This window comes from Oryzias melastigma, linkage group LG4 (genome assembly GCF_002922805.2).
Source record: "Oryzias melastigma strain HK-1 linkage group LG4, ASM292280v2, whole genome shotgun sequence".
Lineage (NCBI taxonomy): Eukaryota > Metazoa > Chordata > Actinopteri > Beloniformes > Adrianichthyidae > Oryzias > Oryzias melastigma.
The window spans coordinates 5,950,720-5,965,426 of record NC_050515.1 but is presented as its reverse complement, the minus strand read 5'-3'; the positions used below and the strand labels follow the sequence as shown (position 1 = coordinate 5,965,426).

Below are 14,707 nucleotides of genomic sequence, written 5' to 3'. Positions count from 1 at the left end.
ATTTAATAGGTTAAAGATTTATGCTAGTTTAAAGAAAGTCAACACTGAGACCTTAATACTATCAAGCTCCTGATAGCTGGGCTTAAGGTCACATTCGAATTTCATATTTAAACATATGAAACAGTTCCACAATACAGTGAAACTTTCTAAACAAACAGAACACGACTCCAAACCAGTAATATTTATGAACATCTCTCCACCAGCTCCTGACTGCTGCTGCTGCTGCTGTGACAGCGAAGTTTACATTCCTGCATGCGAGTTTCGCAGGAACAAAACAAGGTGGATTGTTTGAGGAATAACTGGTGTGAGAGAGCAAACGGGGAAAACTGAGGAGCATGAGATGGAGAAGGTTGGTTGCACTTTGAGATAACCGGGGACATTTGCATAGCAAATATTTATTGTGTGCATGTCTGTGATGTACGGCTGTGTGGATCAGTGATTTGCTAATAAAAAGATAGAGGGAAAAAAAACAAATGAGCATCACATTGTGATGGTGGGGAGAAAAAAAAACTGGTTTGATAATAAATTCCTGTGTGTACTCAGCTGTTCTCATTCAAGTTGGAGCAGAGATGTTTGATTTTGCATGAAGATTCAGAAAAAAAGTAATCCAATAAAAGGCGGTTTCTTTCTTTCTCTCTTTCTGAATCCATTTGAGGTGTTTCTATGACACCCGGAACTTTTCTGACCTATAACAGTTTAAAGGCAAATGTATGGAGAGAAAATAGACTCACCCTGATTTGTGTGTGTCATTCTTGATTTGTGGATGACTTTGGATTGGTCCGAGCAAAACATTTGATTTTTGCTCAATTTCTGTATTTCGCATAGCTTTGGATTTGTGCTTGTGTAATTGTTGATCGTGTGTAACTTTGGATTTGTGCATAACGCTGGACTTCTGCATGCAAAATCTTTGATTTGTGCGTAGTTTTTCTGTAACTTTGGATTTGTGCTTGTGTAATTTTTGATTGTGCGTAACTCTGATTTGTAAATGTGTAATTCTTGTTTGTGAGCAACTTTGTATTTGTGCATCGGCAGTTCTTGAATTGTGCATACCTTTGGGTTTCTGCATGCAAAATCTTTGATTTGTGTGTTGTTTTTGTGTAACTAGATTTGTGCTTGTGTAATTCTTGTTTGTGCGCAACTTTGTATTTGTGCGTCTGCAGTTCTTGATTAGTGCGTAATTTCTTGATTTTTGTGTAACTTTGGATTTGTGCGTAGCTTGAAAAATGCATTCTTTGACTTTTTTATATTAATTATTGAGGCATATCTGTTCGGAAAAAATGTCAATTTTTCACCAGATAATTTTCACAATCTAAGTTCAAAGTGACTGAGAAGAAAACTCTGATGACCCAGCATTCTAGCATCATTTAAATGCATCATTTACACACAAATCTTAGAGACGTTGAAAGAGTCTTGCATCAGATTTGTGCATAAAAATGATTTTATTTGAGTAACAAGCAATTTGTGCGTAATTTTTAAAGATTTGTGTGTGTTGTTAGTTTTAAGTTGTTGTAATTTTAAGTTGTGGGTGTGTAAATAGCATTTTTTTATTTTGTTACAAATGAAAAACTATGCACGCACAAATCGGGGTGAGTCTATTTTCTCTCCATACCAACGATCTTTAAACTGACTGTATCTTATTCAATATTTTTTTTTTTGTTGCTCAGATCTTTCCTTTTTGCGTTTTCAACCATTCAGCTTTCAGTCTATTTTTAACTATTCTTAAGTACAGGCAAAAAGGCTGCACTCTAAAGCTGTGCTGGCTGTGGAGGAACAAGTTCTGCTCCACTCTATTTCTGGATTTTCAAAAGACAAGGCCGAGCTTCTAATAATATAGCTCAAAGCAGAATTAAAACATTTCCTCGTTAGTCCAAAAATAGTGTTCAATACAGATTTAGACCTTTACAGTATGTCCTTCCTGGCTTTAATCCACTTGTTTTTTTCAATCCACCTACGTGTGACGATAAAGGAGAAGCAACAGACAAACAACTCCAGATTTCCTCCTCCAGTATTTAAACCAGAAAGAAAACAACATGAGGAAAGTAGGCAGTTAAATCATTAAACAAATCATTATTAGTTAACCCTTTAACACCTGAGGGATCGCAGGTGACACTTACACACAAAATCTCTAACATATCGTAACTCTTCAACCATTAATGCAATCAATGTAACTCCAGCAGATGCCTGTCCACTGCAATTCTCCTTCAGAATCTACTAGAAGTACACTGATCGCGTTAACAATTAAAAAGTTGCAGTACCTGCTATGATGTTAGTGTGAATGCTTTTTGCTGAAGGTGTTCACATTAATTGCTGAAGGTATTTGTTGAAACTGCAAAAGATATTTGCAGAATGTCACATTTGCTAAACGACTGGAAATTTAGCAAAAGAACTACGAAAGAGCGCTGAAGTTGACCTAAATTTCTTAATAAATGTGTATTAATACTGAGTAAAAATCATAATGAATGCCTATTGAGCAAAAATATTTAGTGTGTTGCTTAAATATAAACTAAACTCCAAATTAGCCCAAAAAACATTATTAGATGCCTAATTAGCCAAAAAAGCTAGCTCGTTGCTGAACTCCAAAATAGGCTAAAATTCCACGGTAAACTAAATTAGTCAAAAACATTAGCCTGCTACTAAAACATAAACTCTAAATAAACGTCATTAGATAAAGTTAGTCAAAAACGTTAGCATGATGCTAAAATAAGAGCTAACCTTTAAAATAGCCTAAAAAACCTCAGTAGATAACAAATTAGCCAAAAAATGTTAGCATGTTGCTAAAATAGGCTACTAGTTAAATTCCAAAATAGCCTAAAAATCCTCAATAAAAAAAAATTTGTCAAAAATGTTAGCGTACTGCTAAAATAAAAGTTAAACTCTAAATTAGCCAAAAACCCCAGTAGATATTAAATTAGCCAAAAGCATTAGCCTGCTGCTAAAATTAAAAGTTAAACTCCAAATTAGGCTATTTAAAACCTCAGTAGATAACAAATTAGCCAAAAACGTTAGCATGTTGCTTAAATTTTATAGCTAAACTCTAAATATGCCCAATAAAAAACCCTCGTAGATAATAATTAGCCAAAAATGTTAGCATGTTGCTAAAATGTTATAGCTAAACTCTAAATATGCCTAATAAAAAACCCTAGTAGATAATAATTAGCCAAAAATGTTGGCATGTAGCTGAAATATTGGCTAAACTCCAAATTAGCCTAAATAACACTATTAGATAGCACATTAGATAGCATATTTCTTTAAATGCTAGCTTAACTAAGTTGCATAAAATTGTCAAATGAAATTATTCAAAAATGTTAGCCTGTTGCTAAATATTAGCCAAACTCCAATTTAAAAAACAAAACAAAAAAAAATACTATAAAAAACAAAGCCCATGAGTATATTTAAAGGCTTGTTGCTAATCTACTTGAAATTTTGAATTCAATGATTCAATTATTTTCTATGTGGCATATTTTGTTAATATTTCAAAATCTATAAAGTTTATGGTGTTACGCCCCAACCAAAATACGGCCACAGCCGTAACATATGGATACCAAAAATACAAGCGGTAATGTCCTGAACGAGATGAACGTTTTGATACCAAGATTGCTGAAATCCCTGATGTGCCAAAGAATATACAGAAATGAGCAGGAGAATCCCTATAATGCAAATGCTTACTAAGCATTCACACAATCACAGGAAATCAAAGAACACAAACACTGGAGCTACAGTCTTAAAGGGTTAAACTAGAACAAACTGGATTCATGTTTTAAAGCAGATTATTGGGGAAACATTTCTGAGAGGTGCCCGTCTTCATCTCTACTGTGATTATCTTTGGCAGCTCATAAAAACATCAAACATGATCAGAAAAGACACTTTTCCTGTTTGTACAATGACCCTTAAATCCTTCAAGTTTTCTTTTCCTCCTTATAAATATTGAAGAAACTCCCCCAAAAAATGTCGATGGTTTACGAAAACACGAGCGAGCGCACGCTTCTGTGGCATCTGAAGTGATAGAAGATTACACTCTCAGACATACAGAGAGAACAATGGCTCAAGCCCACAGCTGAAAACAAAGAGACAGGGAGATGTCTAAAAGCTCTCAAGATGAGAGCTGCATGCAAATTGTTCTTTTGACAGTATCCTTCCCTGCTCACTCACCACCACACCACAACAGAGAAACGGAGACAGACCGAAAAGACAAGAGCCCAGAGAGGAGAGGAGGGATGGGAGAGGAGCATCTACTGTAGCCATCAGAAAGTTGATTAGAGCGGGCCTTATTAAATCTGTTTACATTCCCTGCTGGGCTCCATTCTGTTAGGGAGACTTTCAACTCCATGGGACGTATTCTGAGGAGTTTTTACAACAAAATGGCTGCCTCTAATTAACGCGGACCTGCCGAGTCCCAGTAGCAAATTATATTCTTCTCCTCGTTCCTGCCCACCAGCGTTCGCTCTGCTCAGCGGTCCACTTCATTTTAGTCTGGCTGGCCCCGCTCCCCGACTGCGGAGCGCGGTGCTGAGGACTGCCGGCAGCACACGGCCCTCTTTGGCACTTACTCTCGAGAGTTATAACTCGACTGGTGTTGGAGTATAAATCCACTTACATTTGGCTGAAAGTTATCTACGGAAAAGGTCAAAAATAATCTCAAATGAAATCCAAAAAATAGAATTATATTTAATAAACAATTTCCTACAATTGAATTCTGCACCAAATTAGAGCGAATCCGCTTAATTTTGTCTGTTAATAAAACCATGTGACTAAGGATCTCTTCAGTCATTGGGCAGAGCAAAGCAATGAGAGAAAGAACAATGCAAGTCCTACGTTTTACAATCACTTATAGATAGTTCACTTGTTCAAATTTTCGATGATCAATTAACGCTGCAAGGCGGTTACTGAGGAGACGACGACTAAGACGCTATAGATTGTTAGAAAAACAGTGTGAGAAGCAATGTGTATCACGTCAAAAGTTGTTTTAATGAGTCTGTGTTTCTGTCTCGAACTACTACTGTTTACATCCCATAATACCCACCTACGGTGGCCATTTTGGTCCAGTTGTTCCACTCCAAGCATGGAGCCTATTCAGACTGAGGAAACTCAGAACGACTGAACTGGAGCTCACTCGGATTGGAAAGGAACTGAGACCACCTCAAAAGATGGATCCAGGAGCGGTTCCTGGTTCTAGACCATGGTTCGCTTCAGTGTATTCAGACTGAAAATTTGGTCCATATTATCGGGAGAGACAAACTCTGGTTCACTTTAAGTGAACCAAACGTGTCCATTCTGAATACACCTTCAATAAACTCTTTAATGAATACTTTTGAACCCAAATGTGTTCATTTTTTGCATAGTTTATTCCAAGTTAGCATGTTGTAGTTAGTGTCTCTTCAATATGAAAACGTAATTTAGCCGGCCAAAATCAAGACGTTTTTTTCAAAGCACTTGTGACTGCTTAATTATTGATTTTTATGAAAGGAGCCAATGAGCTGTTTGAAATTTGCCACACGTGGTCCATGGGCCGGACTTTGGACATGCCTGGAGTAAGCCTTGTTTTATTGTACCTATGTAGAATATTCTGTAACACTTTACAAAGATTCCTTAACAAGCTTTATTAACACATCAACGAACATTATGGATGTGTTTATGGGGTGTTAGTAAGACATTTATTAGCACAATAAGATTCATTAACATCTAAAGTGAGACCATTGTCTACAAAAACCATATTAATAAACTGCTTACAAGTTTAACAAATCAATTAACTACCTTTGTCAACATTATATTGAGTCTTTCGCTGGATCCATCCTTCCAGATCATTTTATTTTATTGTTGTTAATGGCCCGATGTTATCTCGGGCGCATTTCTAATTTATAAAATATATTTTTATGGAGAGTAAAATACTGAAATTTGATAAGGTTTAAGTTGATTTATTCTGGAGTATTATCCCTGCCCGTTTTTACTGTTCATAATTAAGTAAAAAAGTTGCTCTTTTTAAGTTTAAAAATTTGGCATTCTGCTAGCTTTTTCAGATTATTTTGACAATTACTACGATTTTTTTAGGCTATTTTGGTGTTTAGCTTATAGCTACATTCTAGCTGTTTTGGCTAATTTAGTCTTTTTTTAGGGTTTTTTTGAGTTTAGCTATTTTTCTGCTACAAGCTAGTTGTTTTGGCTAACCTTTTTTCTTTTAGTTTTTTAGGCTAATTTGGCACTTAGCTAATTATTAGCTAATATTTTAACTGGCTGTTAGCATTTTCAGCTATCAATTTCAGCATCTTCAACTATTAGTATAAGCATATTCAGCACCAAATTCAGCTTATAGCAATTATACTAGCATATCACATGTAATGCTATATATTTAGTTCATATTTATGTTTTAATTGATAATTTACTCAATTTAAAAAAGAAATTTGATCAAAACTAATATTCTTACATGTTTTTCTCAATTGATCCAATGTTTAACTTTTTACAGTGTAGATATAATGAAGTGATTAGATTTGAGGTTTGTTAACGAAGGTAAAAAAATGCTTTAAAAAACATCTATTATATATAAAATTGGCTCAAATATATCATGTCCAGGAGAACTTGAGCACTTGAAAATAAAGTTAAAATTAGAGTAGTATTGTGTTAAAATGTCTCCAACACTAACTGCAAACTGAAATGTAAGAACATAAATGTGTAAAGAGACACAAATCCACACATATGGGTGCCAAAATATCTGCTAAGTACCTTTAATGTATTTAAGTTAAGTCAGCTGCAGTTTTTCTCATGTCTCCTATCCTGTAATCCTAATCCCTCTGTTGCCAATCCCATCTATTCATCAATCTGGGCTCAGTCTGTAGCAGCCACATTTATGTGAAACACAGTACAATCTCAGGACATTTCAGGTGGTGGGTGGTGTGTCAGATGGGTGGGGCGGTCCGTTTGGCAGCGGTAGACTCCTTACCATCTTTGGCTGTGTCAGCAATCCCTTCTCTGCCCAGCCCTGGAGCTGTGGGAGCTCTGCCTGACGCCACTGTGTCTCTGTCGACCCCTACAGAGCGGAGCACAGGGAGGGAGGGGTGCATAGCCCCCGTCAACATTACACACTCAGGTTAAGGGTTGTGGTGGGGATGAGATTGGGGGGTGAAATGGAACCAGCTAGAAAAAACATAGACCTTTGTAGTCACCAGCAGAAAAACAGAGAAGGTGGCTCAGGAGATCTTCCACTACGAGGAAAATTCTGTCTTGTGGTGATGGGGCTTAAAATAGGATTTCTACCCAGTTTTTTACTCATGTCGTTGTGAATCAGGAGCAGACGAAAATATAAAGTTTGATAAAGAGCCTATTTGTGATGTATTCTAAAGTTATGTTCACACCAGCATATGGTGTTCACACTGGACAAGCAGGGAGGGGCTTCTACTCACTTCTTTTATACTGTTTACTAACGTTTATACCACGGTCCAGGTAAACTTTGATACTGATTGGCTGCTCGGTGTGGATTAAAGAGTGATAATGCGCAGTGATAATGCACACGTAAAAACGAAAAATGTTCTATATCCCTACGCTGGCTTCTTAAAAACAAACTTGGTGAACTTTATCCCTGAACCGATGCTTTATTTAACACATTTTGATGTCTAGCATATATCATTTTTTTAATTTGCCGTTGCAGTCGAGGTCGGTTGAGCAGCACATTGTCGTTTTATCATGACAAATAGTCCACTTTTTTGTGAAAAATCGATCTAAACCGAAAAAATAACAAGAATAATGTACTAAAAGTCAATTTAATATTTATTCATTTTGTAAGCGACCATGGTTTAAGCAGGATAATGCCCTTCGAAGTGTGCATTATTGGATTTATCGGGCTTTCATGTTGCTCATTAATTTCTGATAATTCACACTTTGCTGGGCATTATCTTTTATTTATACCTTGGTTTGGGTGAATCCTTAATTCTGATTGGCTGCTGGGTGTGAACTATAATGCACACCTAAGAAAAAAGTTTCGGTCACATAGCCCAGATGTTCTATATGACTGTGCTGGTTTCTTTAAAACACATTTTTGCTTCATCTTCTGGACAAAAATATGTGGTAAGAGGTGAACTTTCTCCCTGAACTGATTCTCTGTTTAACTTCACGATCACGAACACGACACGATCAGCATATATAGCGCTTTTCTTTGCTATTGAGGTTGGTGCCGGCTCAGCGTCACGTTATAGTGATAATGTATTTATCAAATAGTCAAGTAATCAATATCGAATAAGAATAAAGTACTAAAAATCCATTTTATGTTTATTTCTTTTCCCGCTTATATCATGGTATCGGTGGGATAATGCCCTTCGTAGTGGGAATTATCTGAAACTATCAGTCTGTTAATTTCTGATAATGCACACTTTGCCGAGCATTATCTGTTACATGTCAACCATGGAAGAGGCTTGGTGTGAAATGTCAAATTGGGGCAAATCTTGTGAATCTTGCTCCAGACTGTTTCTTTCAAAGTTCTATTCCAAGATATGAAAGACTTTGTGTCCTGGAATTACAGAAACTATTGATTTCTCCTCCATGATCAATTTTCAAATGGTTGGCACTTCTGCAAATTGCAAGTGACGTCAACCATGTATCACTACCAAATCCCTAATTGGTCAAAGTTCAACCAGGTTTAACTTTCAACGGCGTTCAATGGCTGCAGGATTGGTAAGCAGAGCCTGAAAATGGGCGAGAGACCTGGTTGCAGGCAAGATGACGCCCAAACACAACATTAAACTCTTCATTAGCCGGAAGCAGAATTGTTGAGACTATAGCCATAAACTGAACATGCTTATACTAAAAGATTTCTAACCGTAACCCCTAACCATAACCTGGTTCCGGTGCTTTTCCAGGGAAGAGCGTGAACGTCGGTTGAGGACTCTTTCTTCCTCTTTGTCCTCAGCAGTGTTAGACTGATGGGTTTGCTGTGGTTGGTAGTCTTGATTTGCGGGCTTTGTTTATTTGTTTTCTTTAGGTAGTTTTGGTTAGGCAGCTCTTAGTGGGAGCTGCTGACTCGGGCGGCCGACATGTCGACATTTTAGGTCAAGGTTCCAATTCCTTTTGGTTTGTCTTTTTGTTTGGACCAGCGCTCTAATTATTAGATTTTATTTTTTATTTTTTTCTCTCATTTCAAGACACAGGATTTATTTTATTAAATAAACTGTGTTCCTTTTATTCTCATTGGTGTCCAGTTTTTGTTATTGCTCCCTTTTAAATTTTTCCCCGTAGACCTGAGCCAGGTTTACCATTAGGGGGCGTAACACATCCACTTATAGACTATAGATCCATGTACGTCTTCCTCATCTGCATCGGCTCAAAACTGCACGATGGATAACACCATCATTGCTCAATCTTTTTGTTTAGGTTGGTGGTGTGAAGGATGACGAGTAAACAGAGAACTCTCAGGTAGAGGTGACGACTCAGAACTGAATCTTAAATGCCGCTCTGCAGAAACTAAGTCCTAAAAAAGTTTTTTTTCTTAATTTTGGCAAAAAAAATTAATAAAATAATAATTAAAAGAAATTGAAATTAGATCTAAAAATGATCAGAATGCTCGTCACAGACTTTCTATCACTGGAAACGCGACGTGACGATTTCCAAATGATTGCTTTTGTGGCCCTCTTAGCCTAATCAAGAAACCTGCGTTTGTTTTGAAGCAGGCAGATTGATTTGGTGACTGCGGTGACCTTGCCGGGGTTCATAATGAGGACTTCCCTCCTTGCTCTCTGTGGGTAAACTTGGCCTCCGGTTGAAGAGACAGAAACGCCACAAATGAGCAGGAAGTCTGTTCTCCGACCGGCTCTCCAGAGCAGGAGGCTTAAACGCCCGCAGCTATCTCCGGATGCTACAACAGCCAATTTAGCAGGAGGTTAGGACGAGAGGAGGGATGACCTCCACCTTCATTTACTCCTTCAGAGAGATGAGGAGCAGGAGCGAGGAGGAATGGAAGGCAGGGGCTGAATAATGGGGGAGACACTTCCAATTGTTCAAAGGAAGGGAGATGCAGAGACGGGAGAGAAAAGACAGAGTCTGTACATGTTCTCTTGTCAATGTGTCTTGTAAACTAAGGCAGGAATGCATAATGGAGGCCTAAATGAGAGTGAACTGTCAGCTTGAAAGGGAGGAAGGAGATGCAGAGGGGCGGAGAGGTCAAGGCAGAGAGAAAAAAAGAGATACATGCGCTTCTCGCTGACAGGTGAAGGCCAATCTCCAGATTCTGAGATGATCGCATAGAAATATCAGTTGAGCCACCTTTTGCTTTAGTACGGTGAGAATCAAAGGGAGTAAGCACTAGGGAGGATGCTGATCTAAGTGGGACAAATAGGAGGAGTAATAATTCTAAAACTTGCATTCACAGCTACATATGTAGAAAAAAACGTGTCCTATTTGTTAAAAGTAACATTGAAAAGGTAACCTGAAAAAAAGGAAGTGTTAGTCACAGGTGAAACACTGAAATAGTCTTTCACCCAGTTTGTAGAAATGTCACTTAATGCTTGTGCAGAGTGGAATGGCGAGCCACGACAAGCAGGCGGTGCGGCGATTTAGCAGCGTAAACAAATGCTCAAAAAATGCAGCAAGCAGATGTGCATGCGGCTCCATGTCAACATCCAACGCAGCAATCTCACAGTCATCTCATTTCTTCATCTCAAATCTGAAACTATTTGCCGAGCTTCAAGTTCACTGCTCAACCATTCAGTCCTTGCGTTTATCACACAAATACACAAACACACACACGTGTGTCTTCAGATAAAATCTAGAATAATACTGAAATAAGGGAGCGGCGCAATTACACTGAGCAACCATTGAGATGAAAAACCGTTCATGGATACATTTTCAATTATTCAGGGAATACATTTCAGTCGGCTCTCAGATGCTGGGAAAAGTTATTATATAATCAATACACTCTATAACTCCATTAATATTTGATGCCACAAAAGTGCTTCATGTCTCCTTGGGCTTGGAGCCAGCGGGATCTGGGCACTGCAGTCAAAACAGGATGAGCTCTGTCCTCCCACGGCACGGGAAGGGATCAACGTTTACGGACGACGCTCAAAGGAATGAGGATGAATGACGAGTTCATCACCATCAGTAAGGATGAATCGGTAAATTAAAAAAACTCGTCAACATCGTTCATCGAGGGAGAAATTTAAGAAATCGGTTTGTCAAGGCCTGTGCCTATATTTAGAAATGTAGAGCTGATGACATTTTTCCATGCAGGCTTACAGTGAGAGCGTTTGTGAGTGTGTGTGCGTGTGCACCTGTGTGTACGTATTGGACATGCTGAATGCTCTTCATCTGCTCCTCCCTCTTGGGAAATTCTCGCCGCTCGCTCCTTCGGATTTAAAAGTGTCACACAAGTTCGTCCCTCCAGGATTTTGTGATGTTGCGATCGCAACTATTAACGCAAATTCAAGCAAAGCAGATTTTTGTTGCTCACCTTGCAACTTTACATTTTCATCGCAACTTTCCTGCAACTTTGACCAATCTACCGTGACATCAGTCATGGGAGACGACGCAGCTTCACGACTGTTTTCCTTCTGACTCCTTCCTGGAAGCCGTGCTCTTTTTTTATGAACTTTCTCTTGCTTTCTGTCTGCGTGTGAACGGTCATTGCACCGAGTGCGCGCCGCGGTTGGGGGTGGGCGCGGAGCGGTCCATCACACAGGGAGCCCAACATGAACCGAGTATGAAAGTATTTGTGATCATTTCAATATTATGTATTATTGTTTATTTGTATTGAATCGTTAGTACAAAGGGTCTGCAAACTGGGACTCCGGAGCCAGAGGTGGCTTTTTTAACCCTCCACTGTGGCTCTCTGGGAAAAAAAAAAAGTTTTTTTTTATTACAAGTAGCTGTAAAGTAAAAAGTGAGTAGTAAAGGAAGGAAAAGGAAAGTAGTCGATCACTCTGCGAGGCTCCTGACCATGATAATGATCGGACTGAAACAGACAGATCAGTACGCACAACCAGAATTAATATTTTTGAACAAATACAAGGATTTTAAATGCACCATATAGTTAGAAAAACACATTAAGGGTCACTTAACCAGATCTGAATTTATTGTAGTTATTTGGATTTATGAATTTCACCACAAAAGGTCAAATACGTATTTTTTTTTTCTTACTACATTTTCTGAATTGACACGTGGTAAAGGATGTGTTTTATTTTGAAAGGACTTCATGTGAATCTCAGTTAAAAGTTATAAACAGTCTTATATTTTGAAAAAAAGGCTATTTTCTTTTATGTTTATGTTTTATTTATAAAAAAAATCCATATTTCATTCATAGTTATAATAGCAACATTTAAATATTAGTGTAAACCATTTTTCTAAAGCGTGATTTCAGACGTTGTGGCGCCTAAAGTGTTGAAGGTTGCAGACCAGTAGGAAAACGGTTTGTGTTGAGAAGAAAAACAATCTGAAAAAATCAAATTTGTGACTTTAAAAGTCGAATCGTTCCATCCCTACCCGTCGGAGGTTATCTCCGTTTACTCCCAGCTGCATGTCACCTTCAGCATCAAGAAGTTTTCCTTTTCCGGCCCGTTCATCCTTCTCACTGAATAAACTGGAGCTTGTGTTATTGCTGGCCCTCCTCCTTTACTTAGACAGCTTAAACAATCAATTTACCCTGACTTGGCCAGGATGGATGGAGACTGCGGAGTGGACGGTTTGCTGCAGGATAACAACACCAAAAGACACATCGGCTCGCAGCTACAAAATGGAGCCAGTGTGTCCGAATTTTCCATCCTGTGGTCACTTTTACCAAAAAAACATTACAGATTATTCATATACTTCTGACACTGAGCTTCAGGTTCCATCAAAGCGAGGTACAAAGAGATTAGTACGACTTTACTATCTGGGCTTGTCGGCCAGACAGTTGCGTGTAATGCTCTCTGCACATTGATTTTTGTTTTCCTCTCCTCTCCGTTTCTTCCCGGCCGTCTCCCTGTGGCCTTCTCTTCACCTCCACCAACTGCTGCCGCGCTCCGAAACGTCCTGCAGGTCAGACGGATGCTGGGCGGGATCAATCAGGAAAAGTAATCCGGGACGCCTTGCGCACGCAAGTAGACACACGGACGCATCACAGATATTTCCTGACAAGCGCACACACCGCTCCTCTGATGCACTCCGGCCCGCCTGCCTCCAGTCTCATCGATCTGCATCTACTTTACCAAATGGATTCCTCTCCTCTTCCATCCTCCTCCTCCTCTTCTCTCTCTGTGTGACTCAGAATAATAAATGTTCCAGACCGTGTGAGACGTGCATGTAAGCAATTTTTCATTTAACTTTGACTTGACTTTTTTCTTTTTCTTCTTCCTCTTTTGTGATTTCTCAGGCTTTCAGGACGATCGATGCAAATATCCCACACGCTCCCACGCAGCATGGGGGTAATCCATGCTCTCCGGGTCAAAGGTCAGGAGGGTACAGGGCGGGGCCTGTTTCAAAGAGATCTTCCAAATTGGATCTATACCACCTAAAGATCTGTAATATACAGAGTCAGTTTGATGATAACTTCTTTGTAGACTTTTAATGTCAAATCCCTGGTTTACATCTGTGAATGATAAACAAGCTTCTAACAGACGGAATTATTCTATTCCAGTCAGTGTTTAGCAGTTTTCCACATTCTTTAAAACTTGATTTTTTTTTAGTCCAGTTCCCATATACAGTCAATGGTAGATACCAAAAGGAGTGAATCAGTTAAATTAAATGACTGCTCAATCACATTTTCAGAGATTTCAATAATCTTGGTATTAAAATGTTCAGCTCGTTCATGACATTACTGCTTGTACTTTTGGTATTTATAAACTTAATAGTTTTTGAAATATTGAGCAAAATATGCCCCATAAGAAATGACTGAGAACGTCTTCAAATTTCAATTTTTTTTTTTTATATATAAATACATTCATGGGCTATGTTTTTTATTTTATAGTAGTTTTCAAAAGATTTGGAGTTTACTTAATATTTTAACAACATGCTAACATTTTTTTTACCAATTTGCTATAAACTACAGTTTTTTTATGTTAATTTAGACTTTAGCTTCTATTTTAGCAACATGCTAACAATTTTGATTAATTTATTTTACTGAGGAATTATAATGCTATTTTGCCGTTTAGCTAGTATTTAAGCAATTTGCTAGCATTTTTGGCTAATTTGGCATCTACTGAGGTTTTTTTTTGTAAATCTGGAGTTTTGCAAGTATTTTAGCAACATGCTAACATCTTTGGCTAATTTCTTATCTACTGGGGTTTTTATAGGTTAATTTAGATTTTAGCTTCCATTTTAGCAACAGGCTAACATTTTTGACTAATTTAGTTTACTAAGGAATTATAGGCTATTTTAAGTTAAGCTAGTATTTAAGCGATGAGCTAGCTTTTGTGGCTAATTTGGCATCTACCAAGGCTTTTTTAAAATTTATTTTGAGTTTAGCTTCTATTTTAGCAACATTCTAACGTTTTTGACTAATTTAGTTTAATAAGGAATTTAAAAAAATTTTAATCGTACTTTTTTGGCTAATTTGACATCTACTGAGTTTTTTTTATTAAATTTGGAGTTTTGCAATATGCAACATTTAAGCAACATGCTAACATTTTTCTCTAATTTCTTATCTACTTGTTTTTTTTAGGTTAATTTAGAGTTTAGCTTCTATTTTAGCAACATGCTAACGATTTTGATTAATTTATTTTACTGAGGAATTATAATGCTATTTTGCCGTTTAGCTAGT

At 37.9% G+C, this 14,707-nt stretch overlaps 1 protein-coding gene and 1 long non-coding RNA gene across 17 annotated transcripts in view; one reads left to right on the top strand and one right to left on the bottom strand.

Moving 5' to 3' along the window:
* Positions 1-13,256, top strand: part of LOC112150396 — a 162,902-nt gene extending 149,646 nt beyond the window's left edge. For all 4 annotated transcript variants that reach the window (XR_004947715.1, XR_004947716.1, XR_004947714.1 and 1 more), the window contains one exon: positions 12,988-13,256. This is a non-coding gene — a long non-coding RNA (uncharacterized LOC112150396). The remainder of the gene's footprint in view (positions 1-12,987) is intronic.
* Positions 1-14,707, bottom strand: part of elavl4 (ELAV like neuron-specific RNA binding protein 4) — a 110,953-nt gene that overhangs the window by 63,482 nt on the left and 32,764 nt on the right. For all 13 annotated transcript variants that reach the window (XM_024278680.2, XM_024278674.2, XM_024278681.2 and 10 more), the window contains exon 2: positions 6,932-7,018. In XM_024278680.2, coding sequence (XP_024134448.1) covers positions 6,932-7,018 — 87 coding nt within the window. The remainder of the gene's footprint in view (positions 1-6,931; positions 7,019-14,707) is intronic.